Below are 15,743 nucleotides of genomic sequence, written 5' to 3'. Positions count from 1 at the left end.
TTAATGCCAAGGTAGCAAAAATACAAGTACATAGCAAAAATTTAAAAGATACATACAATTAAATGATAATAAAATCCATACTTTATACATATAAGTTATACATGGGCCTATACAGGTTTCATGTAGCCTATATAGATATGTTCTAAGAAAAGAATCTCAAGCATTTTTAACAATGATATTTTAAAATTCAAGTACATTTCAAACCTTGAAAACATACCGGTTATAAATCAAGAGTTTTCCAAACTTTTCAGAACTCAATAAGTAGTACACACGATGAACGTAGGCCATTCATAGCTGATTACAATATTATGCTGATATTATGCTGAAAAGAAGGTGTGCATGCTAATATTTACACATTCACAGGTAAAATTATGTAATAAAAAAGGATTAAAGTTATCGCAATGCTCACCGTCCGTAGTGTTGTACATTTTCCGTTGTGTTGTGGCTCATTTCCGTTGTGTTGTGAACTTATGTTTGCTTTTTAAAATGTTGTTGTGTTGTGCACTAATGGACCACCGTAGGTTTCTGCACCAAAACGTCAACATTTTGTCTTTAGACAGAATCTCGTATTTCCAGTTGTTTTGCTCACCCTTTCATTAGTAGTTTTTATATTTTTAACACAATCTGCTGATAATATTTTGTTTTTAAATGCGTAATTCAAGAATTCACTTGACATTTCCGCTCTGAATTACATATTGTGTTATTTGTATGCAGTCTTGGATGTACATTTATATGCACGTTCTGTGATTTTAGGTGGAGGGGACTTTTATTTTAGCCTGGTGTTATGACATCATAAGGCTGCACCGCTCTCCTCTGGCCCAACAAAGGTTTGAGTTTTTGAACGCTTAAATATTTGAGGTGTTTAAATTGATACAAATCGTTCAATATACTCATAGTTTTTACAAGTAATGTGAAATGAATGGATTATATTGTGTGAGGTGTCGTGTGATGCTTTACAGTTCAGTTCTCAGTTATTGGCCGTTTTCAATTCAGAAATTATTATTTAATAATATTACACCCATTTCTACCAACTAAAGCATTACATGAGCTGGTAGTTTGTCTCGTAAATCGCCTTTTTAAGATTGTTATCTGCAAGTGCATTAATACGAATAAAGTTTGGATTTATCTTTTTTCTTTTTCTATTGATTGTTTTCCTCATTTTAAACATGGGAAATGTCCAAACATACAGGAACAAGACACAATCGGTGAAACAACTGAGATCCACGTGACAGTTTTCCAAGATGCCATTTATTAAAGAGGAGACTGAAGACATGAGAATTTCAGAACCATTCAGAGTGAAACATGAGGATACTGAGGAACAAACAGGTTGGTTCATTTCAAATGTGAACTTAGAACTTATTTTTCTTTTTTAAAATGTTGACATGTAAGCAAATAATTGATCATTTTCAAAAAGTATGTAAAATGACAATCTGAACATATGAAGAATTACTAAAGAATATGAAGAATCAAGTCATGAGTGCCACAATTAAAGCTGATTTGCTAAAAAAAATATAAATAATTGTCTTAATGTCATCATCACAAAATCAATCATCATGATAGGCACTGGAATATGGAGTTAAATCCATGCTTTAAAAAAAAGATAAATGTAAATTTACAAGATGTAGAGCACTTAGTGTTGTCACAATACCAAAGTTTAGGTAGTCTGTGTCAATATCAGTTTCAGTATTACAAAAACGATTAAACTGTGTAATTATTTTATTTTTTCCATTTAAAAATAAAATAAAAATACTTGAGTTACTTATTTATGCTAATATAATCATAAGTAAATAATACATTAAAGGTATAGTTCCCCCTAAAATGAAAATAAAATAATAAATTACTCACCCTGGTGTTGTTCTAATGGCATATGCCATTCTTTCTTTTATGGACCACAAAAGAATAATAAATAAAAAAATGTCCTGTTCGTGCTCGTCCCTATAATGGCGGTGAATAGCGACCAGCATCAAACTTTTTAAAAAAGACGCAAACGTATCACAGAAGTGTTCTGGGGTTATGCAGTATGAAATTTAAAGTATTAGTTAACGAAAAATCCTGACCTTGGCCGTTGGTCTTCAGTGCGCATTCGTGTGACTCTATTAGCATCGCAGTTCACTCCGTCAAAAAAAGCACACAAGTTGTGAGCAAAATTAAAACACAAATCAAGATTAACAGAAACGTGACATGAAATAAAGCACCTAGAAGTCCCAAAAAAGTATCCGTGTAGGCTGTTATCTCCGGACCGGAACTCAGTTTGTCTGATGACAGTCAGAATGATAGTTGATGCATAACATAATAACTTCTTGTTACGATGAACAGTGGATGTATTCACCTCAGAGAAGATGGAACAAGGATTGTATTTCATGTCTTGTAAACACAACTTGTGTGCTTTTTCTGGGTGTGACGGAGTAAACTGTGGTGCTAATAGAGCCTCAAGATCGAGCCTCTGAGAAGTGCTGTAATCTGGCTGAAAAGCCATCCCTGGTCCTGGTGTAACACAACAGTACACAGTTTGAATGAATGTTTCCCTTATCTGACACGCACATTTCAGGTTTTGAAGTTTCTAATAACTAGCTGATGAGTTGAATCAGGAGTCAAAAAAATAAATAATCAAATGCGTAACGTGCATTGAAGGTGTTCGAGGATCAAGATTAGGAAACCCTGATCTAAGGCTACGGTCAGACTGTCAGTCCAAATCCGATTTTTGTGCATATCCGATAGAAATCCGATCAGAATTAGCTAATGTGAACAGAAAAAAAAACGTAGTCTTAACAAATCTGTTTCAAGCTACAGTAGCCTACATCCATATGTGGTTTGAAATCCTGCGTGGCGGCTACACATTTCCATGTTTTAAAATTTAAATAAGACAACGTCTCTATTGCAAACCCCTCCATGTTGCGGTTGTTATTGTTTTTGTTATTGTTTTTGGCCTACCAATGCAACGTCATTGACATAGAAACCAATGCAGATATTCCTGAAAACGAAAGAGATGCATGGACACACAAATCGGATCTAAACTGTTGCGATACACAGTGTGGACATCAATAATTTTAGATCAGATTCCAATCGGATACACAAATAATCGGATTTGGACTGACAGTGTGAACGTAGCCTAAACCATTCCTAGAGCCCCAAAGGAGACATATTACATGAGTCTCATTCAGCTCCCTAGCTCCCGAGCTCGTGAATCAGTATATCGTGTACTTGAATTCAGGCACTGGTAAGGATGGTAAAGGACCCTGGCTCACTACACATTGGGACATTGATAATGCTGTTTCTGGCAACATGACAACATCCTCATTGTACAACATCACTACTGGTATTTATGAACAACAGCAGAACTGATATCTTTCTGACATTTTTTATATAATTCAAAGTACATTATGATTAATACTTGTTGTTACATATACGTGCAACATTTCAGGTGTAAATAAAGATGCAAGGTTATGAAAAAGCAAGATTATGTTCATTAACTGTCTAGCAATGATTGTTTATGCTAAACCGGGAATATGGCTAGGAACCCCTGATTTAAATTGCCATAAAAAAAAACTGCTGCGGCTTTTCCAAACCTGCTAATTTTCCATTAATAGGATGACAGAATTAACATTTAGCACATTGAATACAAATAGTTGTTTTTATTTTTTTGGATAGTGCATATTAATGAACGTACATGTCTGTTGCTTTAAGAAAATGGGGTTAACTTGTATTTTTCTGTTTCCACCATTCAGACCTGATGCCGCTTAAAGAGGAGAGTCCACAACTGAATGAAATGGAGGAGACACAACAGTATGAGAAACTTGATTTCAAAACTGAAGATAAACTTTGTTCACAGCCTGAAAAGTCTTTCTCCCAAAAAAGAGGTGAGGAGACGGGATCTAAAAGATATTTCACCTGTCAACAGTGTAGAAAGTCGTTCACTTCAGCACAAAACTTGAAATACCACATGAGGATTCACACTGGAGAGAAGCCTTTCGCATGTGATCAGTGTGGAATGAGTTTCATACGTAAAGTCACCCTTGATTTCCACTTGAGAATTCACTCAGGAGAGAGCCGTTTTATATGCCATCAATGTGGACAGAGTTTCACGTCTGTGAAACGCCTTAACATTCACATGATAATTCACTCCAGAAAGAGGCCCTACGAATGTTACCTATGTGAAAAGGTGTTCAAATGTAAAAAGGACCTCATAAGACACATGAGAAGTCACACTGAGGAGAAGCCTTTCAGGTGCCATCAGTGCGGAAAGGGTTTAAAACAGAAAGAATCCCTTGCTTACCACAAGAAGATTCACACTGAAGAGAAGACTTTCACCTGCCCTCAGTGTGGAACGAGTTTCATTAAAAAAAAAAAGCTTAATACTCACATGAGAGCTCACAAAAAAGAGAACGATTTGACATGTACTCAATGTGAGAAGGTTTTTACAACGAAGAAACTCCTTAACATTCATAAAAATATTCACCCCAAAGAGCAGCATTTCCCCTGTCCCGAGTGTGAAATGAGTTTCACATCTAAAGGAAACCTTAAGACTCACATGAGGATTCACACTGGAGAGAGACCTTACACCTGGGAAGATTTTCATACATAAAGGACACCTTAAGTGTCACATGACAATTCATAAGAGGGAATGATTTAAAGCCCGGGACACTTGCGACCCGGGTCGGTCGCCTGTGGATGAGAGATAAATCATTAGTGTTTTATTTTAATAAAGACACTGAATTTGGTAAAACGTAACAAACGTGTGCCACTCTTTTACTTTTTTCAAAAACGCATATCTCTTCAACAACAATGCAAGTTAAATTTATATCATACACATAAAGAATATACACAAGCTTAACAGAAATGATTATAAGTGTTTTCCAACATTATGATGGAAATATTGACGTGTGTAAAGCTTAATTATCATCAGGCTCTATTTGCATACCCTCAAGCAGGAATGGAGGCAAAACATATCAGATCAAATTTCAAAAAGTAGAATTAAAGAACTAAAGGAAAGAAAAGTACCGTGGACCAGCAGTGATGATATGTGATATGTAACGATGTGAAGCGCTGTATATGACAATAAACTAATAATATCTAGCCTTTGCTTGTGCTGAACTTATTGAATGTCCTGTGTGTATGTTCGGGAAGTTGCAGTGATGGAAACAGTGACAATTTAATTTGAAGGAGTAAAGCCATATCATGCTTATTGCTGACGATCAGGTGCGGATATCTAAATCAGAGAAAATCATTGGTTTGGGTGGGTGGCAGGTGGATGATTTAATTTTAACATTACATTCGGGTGACTTTAAAGCTGATCTGTGCGTATCTGATCCACAGTATCTCTTCTGGTTTCCCTTTTTAACTCTTTCCCCGCTATTGTCCTTAAGCAGGCACAGAAGAAGGACACAACTCTCCCATAAGGCTGTCGGATTGTCTGTGCACCTGTGCGGTGTGTTCAAAGTTAACGTACACATTTGTGACAAAGAAATATGGATCGTTCAAATGTTTAATAAATTGTAAATAATGGCTAATATGCCCTTAGAGTATGTTAAGTTAATCATTACTAGTGTGTTCGTGCTTAACTAATGCATTATTGTGGACAAGTTAATCATTAATTACTAGTGCATAATTCTGGACCCTTAAAATAAAGTGTTACCAAAAAGCTTACTAGTAAAATAAAATATACTAGAATATTGAATAACTACTGGTAGCTAATCAAAAAGTACAAAGTAGGCTATTAGATACGAGTTTCTAATAAATAAGTACTAGTATCTAATAAATAAATACCATGTGATAAATAAATACTAGTATATATTTAATATGTATGAGTGTCTAATAAATAAGTACTATAACAAATATGTTGTACAAATATGTTGTGGTTAAATAATGTATGGTTGTCAGTACACGTCAGGCTTTTCTCTGGGTTATACTAGTCAACTAGTCGGTTAAAAAAAATCAGTTTTAACGATACTGAAATTAGTCGTTGCACACATCCCTACTCCATGTCCTTTAGGGGCTCCGTAAAACTTCAGTCATGGCACAGAAGGAAACTTTTTTTATTATTATTTAATTTCCAGCATTCAATATTATAATATAAAAAAATGCATGTTCTAATTTAAAGTTCAGACCACCCCATCACAGCATGAAAATAATTGTTGACTTTTAATGATAATTATTGAGTGCCCTCAGTTGTCTTCTTCTGGGTATAAATGGTTTCTTCACCAAAACGTAAAAAAATATTTTTGAATTTCAGATGATCACTCGATCATTAGCCTAATCTTTATATTTTCAGCACATCATCTGACAACATTTTGTTTTTAAATACGTAGGCTAATTCAATAATTCACTTTACATTTCCGCTCTGAATGTCTTTGACATATTATTTGTATGAAGTCTTTTATGCATGTACATTTTTAAGCACTCTGTGATTTTAGGCAGTAGCCTATATGTGGACGGGACTTTTATTTTGGTCTGGTGGTATGACATCATAAGGCTGGACCGTTCTCCTCTGGCTCAACAAAGGTTCGAGTTTTTGAACGTCTATGCATTTGGTGCGTTTACATGGCTACAAATCGTTATATGCATTAATCATTTGTAAACGAATTATTTTGTGTGGTGCTGTGTAACGCTTTGCAGTTCGGATTTCAGTCAATGGATAATTGCCGTTTTCTCTCTTGTCTTTCAATTTTCATCTTTCTAAATCGTGTCTTCAGTAATGATTATTTCATTATATTACACCCGTTTTATTGTTATATTTTTGTGTTTGACAACTGTACTGTAAGACGTTGCATGAACCCTGATAGTTTGACTAGTAGCCTAAATTGCTCGTTTATGATTACCTATGAATACGTGAGTAAAAGATAAGCAGTTTATATTTTATATTCCTTTGCGTTTATTGTTTTCCTCATATTAAAAATGACAAAATGTCCAAACATGCAGGAACAAGAAACAAGTTTTCAAGATGGAATTTATTAAAGAGGAGACTGAAGACATAAGTATTTCAGAACAATTGAGAGTGAAAAATGAAGATGCTGAGGATCATACAGGTTGGTTCATAAGTCATTTATTTGTATTATTAAAATGTTTATATATATGTTGAACAAAAAGTGTTTAAAAATCATATGAGACACGTAATTAAACAGAGTGGGTCACCTCATGTGGACAGACAAAATTAGAAAATTTAGCTAAATAACAGGCTATCATTGTCATAATGGCAAATATATTTCTTGAATAAAAATACAATTTAAAAACAATATAATGGATTGCAGGTTCATTTGTGTTGTAGCCTACTCATGTTATCTATGTCTTTCATTCACTCTTGAGTGAATGATGTGAAGTCCTAAGAAGTGTGTGTTTACATTGTGTTTATATTAAAAGCTGTTGACCACTGGTCCTGACTTGTAGCTCTCATCTGCTACTAAAATGTATACTATCATCCCCACAGTTTGATCTAAAATGTCAGATCCAATGAATTTTCTTTACTTGTCCTTTACACATTCTATTTAGAACCATATCATTCTGCTCTCTCAGAAAAAAAGGTTACAAAAGCTGTCACTGGGGTGATACCTTTTCAAAAGGTACACTTACCTTTTAGGTTCTAACATGTAGGCTACACTTTAGCTAATGCTTTTAAGGTACCAATAATATGCACCGTTTAGGTACTGAGGTGTATCGGTGCTTCCACCGTGACAGCTTTTGTACCTTTTTTTCTGTGAGTGTCAGGAAACCTTTTATGCTGAAATTAAGAGTTTGGGGGTTCTTCATTTTTTTTTATTTTTTTTTTATCTGTAACTTTCAAAAACTTATTTCAAAGCCATCACATTATTGATTTTCTGGAGCTCAACCATCCAACTACACAGATGGTCGACACTCTCAACAGGTAATAACATTCTTAAAATGTCTATACATTTTAAAGGTCAAATTTGAACTGGTTTCCTAGAAAAAATAGGAAAAAAATACTGTCATTTTGTTTTTCTTAGTTTTTAAACGGAGCACGTAAGTGTGACAAGATTGGTTCAGTTGATGATACTTCTCTCCTCTTCTCCACTAAGCAAGTAAGTGACATAGATCCATACTGTTAGAGGATTTTCAATTATTACTTGGGTTTATCCTTGCAAATGCCTAGTCCACAAAAAAACATTAAATATATCCCATAATATTTTATATATTTTTTCTTCTTCTTAATTTTAACATTACTAACTGTAATAACATTCACAACAGCTACTTTTGACCTAATTGCTTTTACTTGAACAAATGTTTTTCTACCCAGACAGATGCTGTCACACCTCATCATCTGCAGAGAGAAGCTGCCATTCACTCAGTTATACCAAAACACATAATGATAGACATAGACATCACAGATGACTGTAAATATTGATATTTCACTGGAACTACATTATTTTGTGTTTCTATTTTTCTTTCTTTCTGTATTAATCATCTTCAGATGTCATACCATTTAATACTAATAACATGGTTCGTACAAGGTGCTTAAAGTAGGCTACTTGAATTTGACTTAGACTATATATAAATTAAATTAGTGTTTAATCTTTTAATCAAAAATAAAAAGTTTTCCCATAAAATTAAGGTGCAGCCCATTTGATATAGATACTGAGCCATTTTGTATGGCTATGAGCATAATATTGCTCACATGGTTTGAAGTATGTGATACAGCTTTCATTTTTCATGTCAATCATATACTGTACATTTAAAAAAAATCACTTTGAATGAGGAAAGCGATATCTTTGTCATAGTATCCTTTCAATGACAGCGCTGGTCAATGGCTTGATCTCTTTGAAGTGAAGCGTCAGATTCAGCTTCACCCCTAGGGTGGCCATACGTCCGGATTTTGGCCGGACAGTCCGGATTTTAAGCCCTCTGTCCGGCGTCCTGCACAGGCTCAAGCCGGACACTCATTTGTCCTTCTTTTTGGAGTTGCGCTGAATCGGCCTAAAAAACCCCACTCTAGAATCTTTATTGGGACGCATAGCGTCTAATGCCGTAAGATCTCTGGTCAAACAAATGATTGACTGAAAGCGGTGTCAAATAAATACCTGATATATCATTGGTTAAAAACTTAAACAAGCCTCCACGTACATATATCATAACGTTAACATGCCGAAACGTCAGACCTCATTTAATCCAGGATGGACAAAAGAGCATGAATTTATATCCATAAATGTGTTATTTATTTTTCGCATTCATTATTTGTTTATTTATGTATTTATGTTATTTCCAGAAGTCCAGAAATGTTTTCTGGCACTGTGCCAGATTATTTGTTTATTTATGTATTTCTTTTATTTCAAGAAGAAATGTTATGTTTTAAGGCACAGTGCACTTTGCAAGACAAGTTCATCTCAGTGGTCAGTTTTTGAAACAGACATAATGTCTTGAATAAATACAAATACTGTGAACAAACACTTTTTTGCCTCTTCTGTTACACATAGGTCTACATTAAGATATACCGTAGATCAAATTGTCTGGCAATGAATAGAGTAGGCTATTTCAGAATCACTGTATCATGATACCATCGATATGGACAAAATTGTATTGTAGTTGCGAGTACATCATGCAGAGTCCTATGCAATTAGGCCTATTCTTGCCTCACTAAATTCTGCAAAGTGTCCTCCTTTTTGGTTTTATGAAAATGGCCACCCTATTCACCCCTGGAGTCGCTTTTCTTGTCCTTGTTAATATTTCCTTGTTTACAACCTCCAGAATGAATCGACTAACTCACTTTTAAAGTCAGTCCCTTGCCACCACCTAATGGCGTAACTATGTAACCTCTATTGAAGTTGTTGATAAACCGCCATCAGACAGTCTTAATAAACTCAAACGCTGTACAAACCCTCTTGTTAGAGCATTGTCATTTTTCCCCTACAAATTCCTTTGTCAATAAAAAAAAATAAAGTCTCCAATAAAGTATTATAAGATCAGGCAGATTTATATAATAATAATTAATAGGTAGTAATAAAATTAATAGTAATAAAGTTATTTATAACATCATTAAGGATTTCAAAGCATGGTTCTTTATGGAACCTTGTAAAAAAGGGTTCTGCTAGCCAACAATCAGTGATCTAAATGATCATAAAATAACTGTTGCAGGTCTCTAGACTTGCTTATTTGCCTTTAATATAACATGACAGTAGTTAATTAGCCCAAAGGGAAATATGAATAAATAAACTAGTTATAATTTAATTAAAAATATGTAGATCATCTGAGTTTGGGTCCAGTTCTCACTAGTTGCTTATTATAACTCCTCACTAGTTGCATGCATATTATATGATATTGGCTGTTTATTAGTACTTATAATGCACAAAAATAATACCTTATTCTGCATGACCATATTCTACATCCCTTACCCAACACCTAAACTTAACAACTACCTTTAACTATATATAAACAGTAATTAAGGAGTTTACTGAGGCAAAAGTTAATAGTTAATAGTTAATAGTGAGGATTGGACCCTAATCTAAAGTGTGACCGTAAGAGTTAACTTGATGCAGCATAATTAATACCATTTCCTTTTTGTCCAGCAAACACTCAGTGTTAATTGTTTATTAATTCTAAGAAATGTTGATTTCCAGGGTATAGGAAGTAATTTTCTTATTGTGCAATACTAGCATGTAGCCAAATTCTGCATGATAGGGGAATCCAGTGAATGGACGTGACCCACAAATAACAGTCAGAGGATATTTTATAATTGAAAAGACAAGGCTGCTGCCTGGCACAAACTGAATCCGCCTGTGATCTTGTGATTGATGAACTTTTAAACCATAATGGCGTCACACCTCAGGGGGTCAGTGAGCCAATGGTAACTTAAACTTTCCACTAAAGCTTAGTCGAGGGAAAGTTTATGATCCTTTGTCTTCGAGCATGGTGTTTTGCATCTGTAATTTGATTGGGTGTTGATGGAGAAAAATGAAAGTTTCTAATATTTATGTGCGGTGCCCAATCCTGCTCCTGGCGATCGACTGTCCTGCACAGTTCATCTCCAATCCTAATCAAACACACCTGCCTTTAATTTTTTCAAGTGATCCTGACGTGCTCTGAAGACCTTAATTGGTTGCTTCAGGTGTGTTTGATTAGGGTTGGAGGTGAACTGTGCAGGACAGTCGATCGCCAGGAGCAGGATTGGGCATGCACCCCTGATATAGGGGAGAGCGGGGCACAACCTAGCGCATTTTGGTTTTGGCTCAATTATTTAAAAAATAATTAGGTTAGACTAATTTTTTTTTTACACAAGAAACATACATATCTCTGCTACAAATGAACACTTAAAGTTTTTTTCTAGGACCTTCCATTTTCGTACAGTTGCACTGAAAGTGACAGAAGTGCAAATGTTACAACTTACCCCATATGCGGGGTTAGTTGTAACAGACAGAGGGGTTAGTTGTAACACTTGTGTGTAACACACATAATTCAGTACTATTTTATCTGTATAGTTTGATATTGTTTGTACATCTGTATAGATAGTTATCCATACATCCATCCCTCATCCAATCATCCAATCATCCTTCTATTATGGATCAATTTCATGGATAGAGATCTAGGAAAGGGCTGCACAGTTTTGCATGCAAAATTATTACAATTATTAATAGTAACAGTAATAATAATAAAAACAAGCTTAAAATAACATTTTAAAGTGTTTATTACATGAAAACAGGCAATATTTTAATAAATAAACAAGTGATCAATATAGTAAACAAATCCCATAGCCTACAAAGTAAAAAAAAATAATCATATTTTGACTTTGATTCAAATTCATCTGGCAGAAATACACAGAAGGTCCCTACTCACTCCTCTATCTGTTTTCCGCTTTGAATGTCTCATTCTGTAAAAAAAAAAACTGAAAGAAGAAGGCTCCCTGTTTTTATATCGTGAACACTTGGCAGCTTAGTTGTAACACTGTGTTACAACTAACCCCGCTGTGTAAAAAATATTTTAAACCTAGCTAACAGTTGCTAGGAGTTGCTGACATGTTTCAAAATGGTGCCATGTTTTAGCCAACAAGACAGTGATTAAGGCAATATAAAGTTAGATTTGGTGACGTACACACACAACTCAGAAACAGAAAAATACGTATGATGAAAAAAAATACTTAGATGGTGTCAAAACACTCTTTGTCCCGTATCTTCACAAAATATTATCAAAACTATTTTATTTTATATATTTTCACAAATCCACGGGAGACCGTCTTCTGGCAGCGAGAGAAAAAGAGCGTAAACACAACCCGCGTGACCCTGAGTAACTACATGAAAGGTCCGTGTTACATTTAGCCCCGCGTTAGGTTGTGCCCCGCGCTCCCCTAATGTAAATGGTCATTCAGGAAATTAAAATAGAAACTCGCAGATACCACACATAGTATGTGATCTTGATTAAGTAAGGCTGAAACATAAAGAGTTTAGATTAATACATAGGTAAAACATTAAAATAATATATGATTACATAGGAAAATTGGATTGATTATACTGTATCTCAAGTATATATAGAGCACTGTATAGAAAAAATGCCTGGTTCTGCATTTAAGGTGTTAAGCCCAAAGTATTGGCTACTTTGTTTTTACGTGTATGCGAGTGTCTGCGTACAGTGCACATTTTGTCACCAGAATATGAGCATTCTGTATTGCACGCTGCCTGATTTTTGTATGTTATGATGTTACTTTGTGCCATTAAACTGGGTTAACTTGAATTATTCTTTTGTTTCACCATAGATCTGGTGGTGATGAAAGTGGAGAGTCAAGAACTGAATGAAACTGAGGAGGAAGATCATCATGAAGAAACACTTTGCTCACAGACTGAACGGGCGCCCTCACAAAAAAGAGCTCGGAAGGCAGGTTCTAAAAAGTGTTACATCTGTCCTCAGTGTGGCAGGAATTTCACTTATGAAAAAAGCCTTAAAAAACACGAGGCGAATCACTCTGGACAATGCCCTTTCACATGCCAACAGTGTGGGAACATTTTCACTACAAACGGAAGCCTTAAAAACCACATGAGAGTTCACACGGGAGAGAAGCCGTACACGTGTGATCAGTGTGGAAAGAGTTACACAAGAAGCAAGACCTTGAGGGATCACATGAGGATTCACACTGGAGAAAGGCCTTACGCATGTAATCAGTGTGGGAAAAGTTACATACGAAGCAAGACCTTGAGGGATCACATGAGGATTCACACTGGAGAAAGGCCTTACACATGTAATCAGTGTGGAAAGAGTTTCATACATAAAGTGACCCTTAATTTACACATGAAAATCCACTCAAGAGAGAACCATTTTATATGCCATCAGTGTGGAAAGAGTTTCAAAGACATAGCACGCCTTAACAGGCATGTGATAATTCACTCCGGAGAGAAGCCCTTCAAATGCCACCAATGTGGAAAGGGGTTTCAAATAAGTAACAACCTTAAGGCACACATGAGATGTCACACTGAGGAGAAGCCTTTCAAGTGCCATCAATGTGGAAAGTGTTTAAAACATGAAACATCCCTTAACTACCACATGAGACTTCACACTGGAGAGAGGCCTTTCACCTGCCCTCAGTGTGGAAAGAGTTTCATTCTTGAAGGACAGCTTAGTCGCCACGTGAGATATATTCACACCGACGAGAAGCCTTTCGTGTGCCAGTACTGTGGAAGGATTTGTGAAAGCAAATCAAACCTTAAGATTCACATACAAATTCACACTGGAGAAAAGCCTTTCTCCTGCCCTCAGTGTGGAAAGAGTTTCATTCATAAAGGACTCCTTAATTATCACATGAAACTTCACACTGGAGAAAAGCCTTTCAGTTGCCATCTGTGTGGTATGAGTTTCAGATATAAAGGACTTCTTAATGGTCACATGAGAAGTGTGCACACCAATGAGAAGCCTTTTACCTGCCATCACTGTGGAAGGATTTGTGAAAGCAAATCAAAACTTCAGATTCACATGCGAATTCACACTGGTGAAAGGCCTTTCTCCTGCCCTTGTGGAAAAAGTTTTGCACTTAAAGGAAATCTTACGGCTCACATGAGACTTCACACTGGAGACAGGCCCTACATGTGTGTTCAGTGTGAGAAGAGTTTTGCTTATCTGAGACAGCTTAAAAGTCATCTGCAAACTCATTTTGGAGAGAAATCACAGTGTTCTGAGTGTGGCAAGAGGTTTACAAAGATGAGCAATTTCAAAAATCATCTGCGCATTCACTCTGGACTCAGGCCATTTAATTGCAATCAGTGTAATAAAACATTTATTTTGCCTTCACACTTAGAGATACACCTGAGAAGTCATGCAGACAAAAGACCCTATTTGTGTTCTCGGTGTGGAAAGAGTTTTAAATGGCTCTGCTATTTAAGATCGCATCGGAGATTTCATGTCTGTGTGAAACCTAATTCCAGAGCAAGCTACTTGAAACGAAAGAAACAAATCCATACAGGAGAAAAACCTGACATAGTAACAAGTGACTTTCATGGGGGTCATGTGATGGCGCCTTAATTGTGTTAAACAAAGTTGCTGTGTTGTGCTACAAAGTGTCATGGGTGAACATTTCCAATACTGTTGTGGTGGAGGTACTGTTTCGCTGTTTTTCATTTTGTATCACCAAGTAAATAGTTTTACTTAGTCATGGCTCATCTATAGAGGCAGCTTGTGCAGTGCCCCATTAAAACATTCATCCACTTGAATACATAGACTTTTATATAAACTTCTATATAATCAATCCTAAATTTAACTCATAAATGTGCTCAGCATTCTACAACAAATATTTTCAGAGTTTCTAGACTATTTTAAGTCAAACTGTGAGATGGATGTATTAAAATGTCTTGTATGGCTTCTGTTTAGTCTTCATCAGTTCAGCAACTAGTAAGTCTGATTTTGAACTCGTTCAGTGTTCTTTAACAGGAGGCAGGAGGATGTGTGGAATAGTGTACTAAATTAGTGAATGTGTAAATCCTTTGGTTTAAAAGTGCTCATGTTAAGAGAGGCTGCTCACTGTAGAGCCAACGGTTGGAGCTTGACGTCAAGCTCTCTCTCTCTCTGGATGTAATGGGTGGAGCTAGAAGTTCCAACCACAGCCTAACCCTACCCATATAACCCTAGTCTCAGCCTCAAACGTCATAGCCACAGACCATTGGCTGCACGTCCGATGCATATGGCACACAAAATGGGAAACACTTCAGGAGTTTTTAAGTCGTCATCTGATTGGTTGAATTCTACAGGATTTCCTGAAGGTGTGTGTCACGTTCTTTAATGGTCCACCTGGCAACAAATCCATTGTGATGCCGAACCCCCTCATGGTAGAGGAAAGCTGTCTTGTTTACAACTGTGACAATGAGCGCTTACCAGGATCAACTAAACGCTGGATTTTCAAAAGTATATGAAGTTCGCGGTTCCATTGTTGCAGTAAACTTACACAACATTCTTGAATAAATAATTTATTAGATTCATGCTGCTATTATTGTAGGGACATCGACTTTACATTTTCACACCCCTAAACATGACACAGAACATAACAAACTGTGATTGGTTGCTTTACATGTCAGTCAGATGTCCTTTTGCGGGATCCTTGGCCAATTTAAGACCTGAATGTCTGGTTACGTGAGACTACCATAAACATAATTAGGTCAAGCTCCACCCATTATGTTCAAAGAGGTGTGTGCATGTGAATAGCTTGTAAACTATTCGGTTGTGTTGGTTTTATATTTGTTGCATCTGTATGGCTTTATTTTCCTCTCTTCCCAATTCCTAACATTCTATATCAACATTTGAACGCAATAAATACTAAGCTACATTAAGGTCAT

General features: G+C 35.9%; 2 protein-coding genes across 8 annotated transcripts; both read left to right on the top strand.

The window, feature by feature from the left end:
• Positions 1-250: 250 nt before the first annotated feature.
• On the top strand, positions 251-5,078 carry LOC307011833 (uncharacterized protein). Of its 4 annotated transcripts, none has more exons than XM_079637848.1 (4): positions 251-363; positions 754-827; positions 1,190-1,326; positions 3,726-5,078. In XM_079637848.1, the coding sequence occupies exons 3-4, from the start codon at positions 1,242-1,244 to the stop codon at positions 4,580-4,582; spliced, it is 942 nt and encodes a 313-aa protein (XP_079493974.1). In that variant the 5' UTR covers positions 251-363; positions 754-827; positions 1,190-1,241; the 3' UTR covers positions 4,583-5,078. The 4 variants fall into 4 exon arrangements, with proteins under 4 accessions (XP_079493974.1, XP_079493973.1, XP_079493972.1 ...); XM_079637847.1 differs by lacking the exon at positions 251-363 and adding an exon at positions 444-517; XM_079637846.1 differs by lacking the exon at positions 251-363 and having other exon boundaries at positions 700-827.
• A 1,367-nt stretch (positions 5,079-6,445) lies between these two features.
• On the top strand, positions 6,446-15,406 carry LOC307011704 (uncharacterized protein). Of its 4 annotated transcripts, none has more exons than XM_079637682.1 (6): positions 6,470-6,498; positions 6,916-7,022; positions 7,790-7,855; positions 7,956-8,030; positions 8,246-8,342; positions 12,686-15,406. In XM_079637682.1, exons 5-6 carry the CDS (start codon positions 8,315-8,317, stop codon positions 14,437-14,439), a joined length of 1,782 nt encoding a protein of 593 aa, XP_079493808.1. In that variant the 5' UTR covers positions 6,470-6,498; positions 6,916-7,022; positions 7,790-7,855; positions 7,956-8,030; positions 8,246-8,314; the 3' UTR covers positions 14,440-15,406. The 4 variants fall into 4 exon arrangements, with proteins under 4 accessions (XP_079493806.1, XP_079493805.1, XP_079493808.1 ...); XM_079637681.1 differs by lacking the exon at positions 6,470-6,498 and adding an exon at positions 6,499-6,527; XM_079637680.1 differs by lacking the exons at positions 7,790-7,855; positions 7,956-8,030; positions 8,246-8,342 and having other exon boundaries at positions 6,446-6,527.
• The last annotated feature ends 337 nt before the right edge of the window (positions 15,407-15,743 follow it).

Source organism: Phoxinus phoxinus (genome assembly GCF_949152265.1).
Source record: "Phoxinus phoxinus genome assembly, chromosome: 15".
NCBI classification, from domain to species: Eukaryota; Metazoa; Chordata; class Actinopteri; order Cypriniformes; family Leuciscidae; genus Phoxinus; species Phoxinus phoxinus.
Note: the sequence above shows the minus strand (reverse complement) of the source record. Positions and strands in the feature narration are given on the sequence as shown.

Coding starts and splice junctions, on each gene's coding strand:
- LOC307011833 (XM_079637848.1), top strand. CDS start 1,242: ATGCCATTTATTAAAGAGGAGACTGAAGACATGAGAATTTCAGAACCA. Junction 1,327..3,725: donor GGATACTGAGGAACAAACAG/GTTGGTTCATTT, acceptor TCCACCATTCAG/ACCTGATGCCGCTTAAAGAG.
- LOC307011704 (XM_079637679.1), top strand. Junction 7,023..12,685: donor AGATGCTGAGGATCATACAG/GTTGGTTCATAA, acceptor GTTTCACCATAG/ATCTGGTGGTGATGAAAGTG.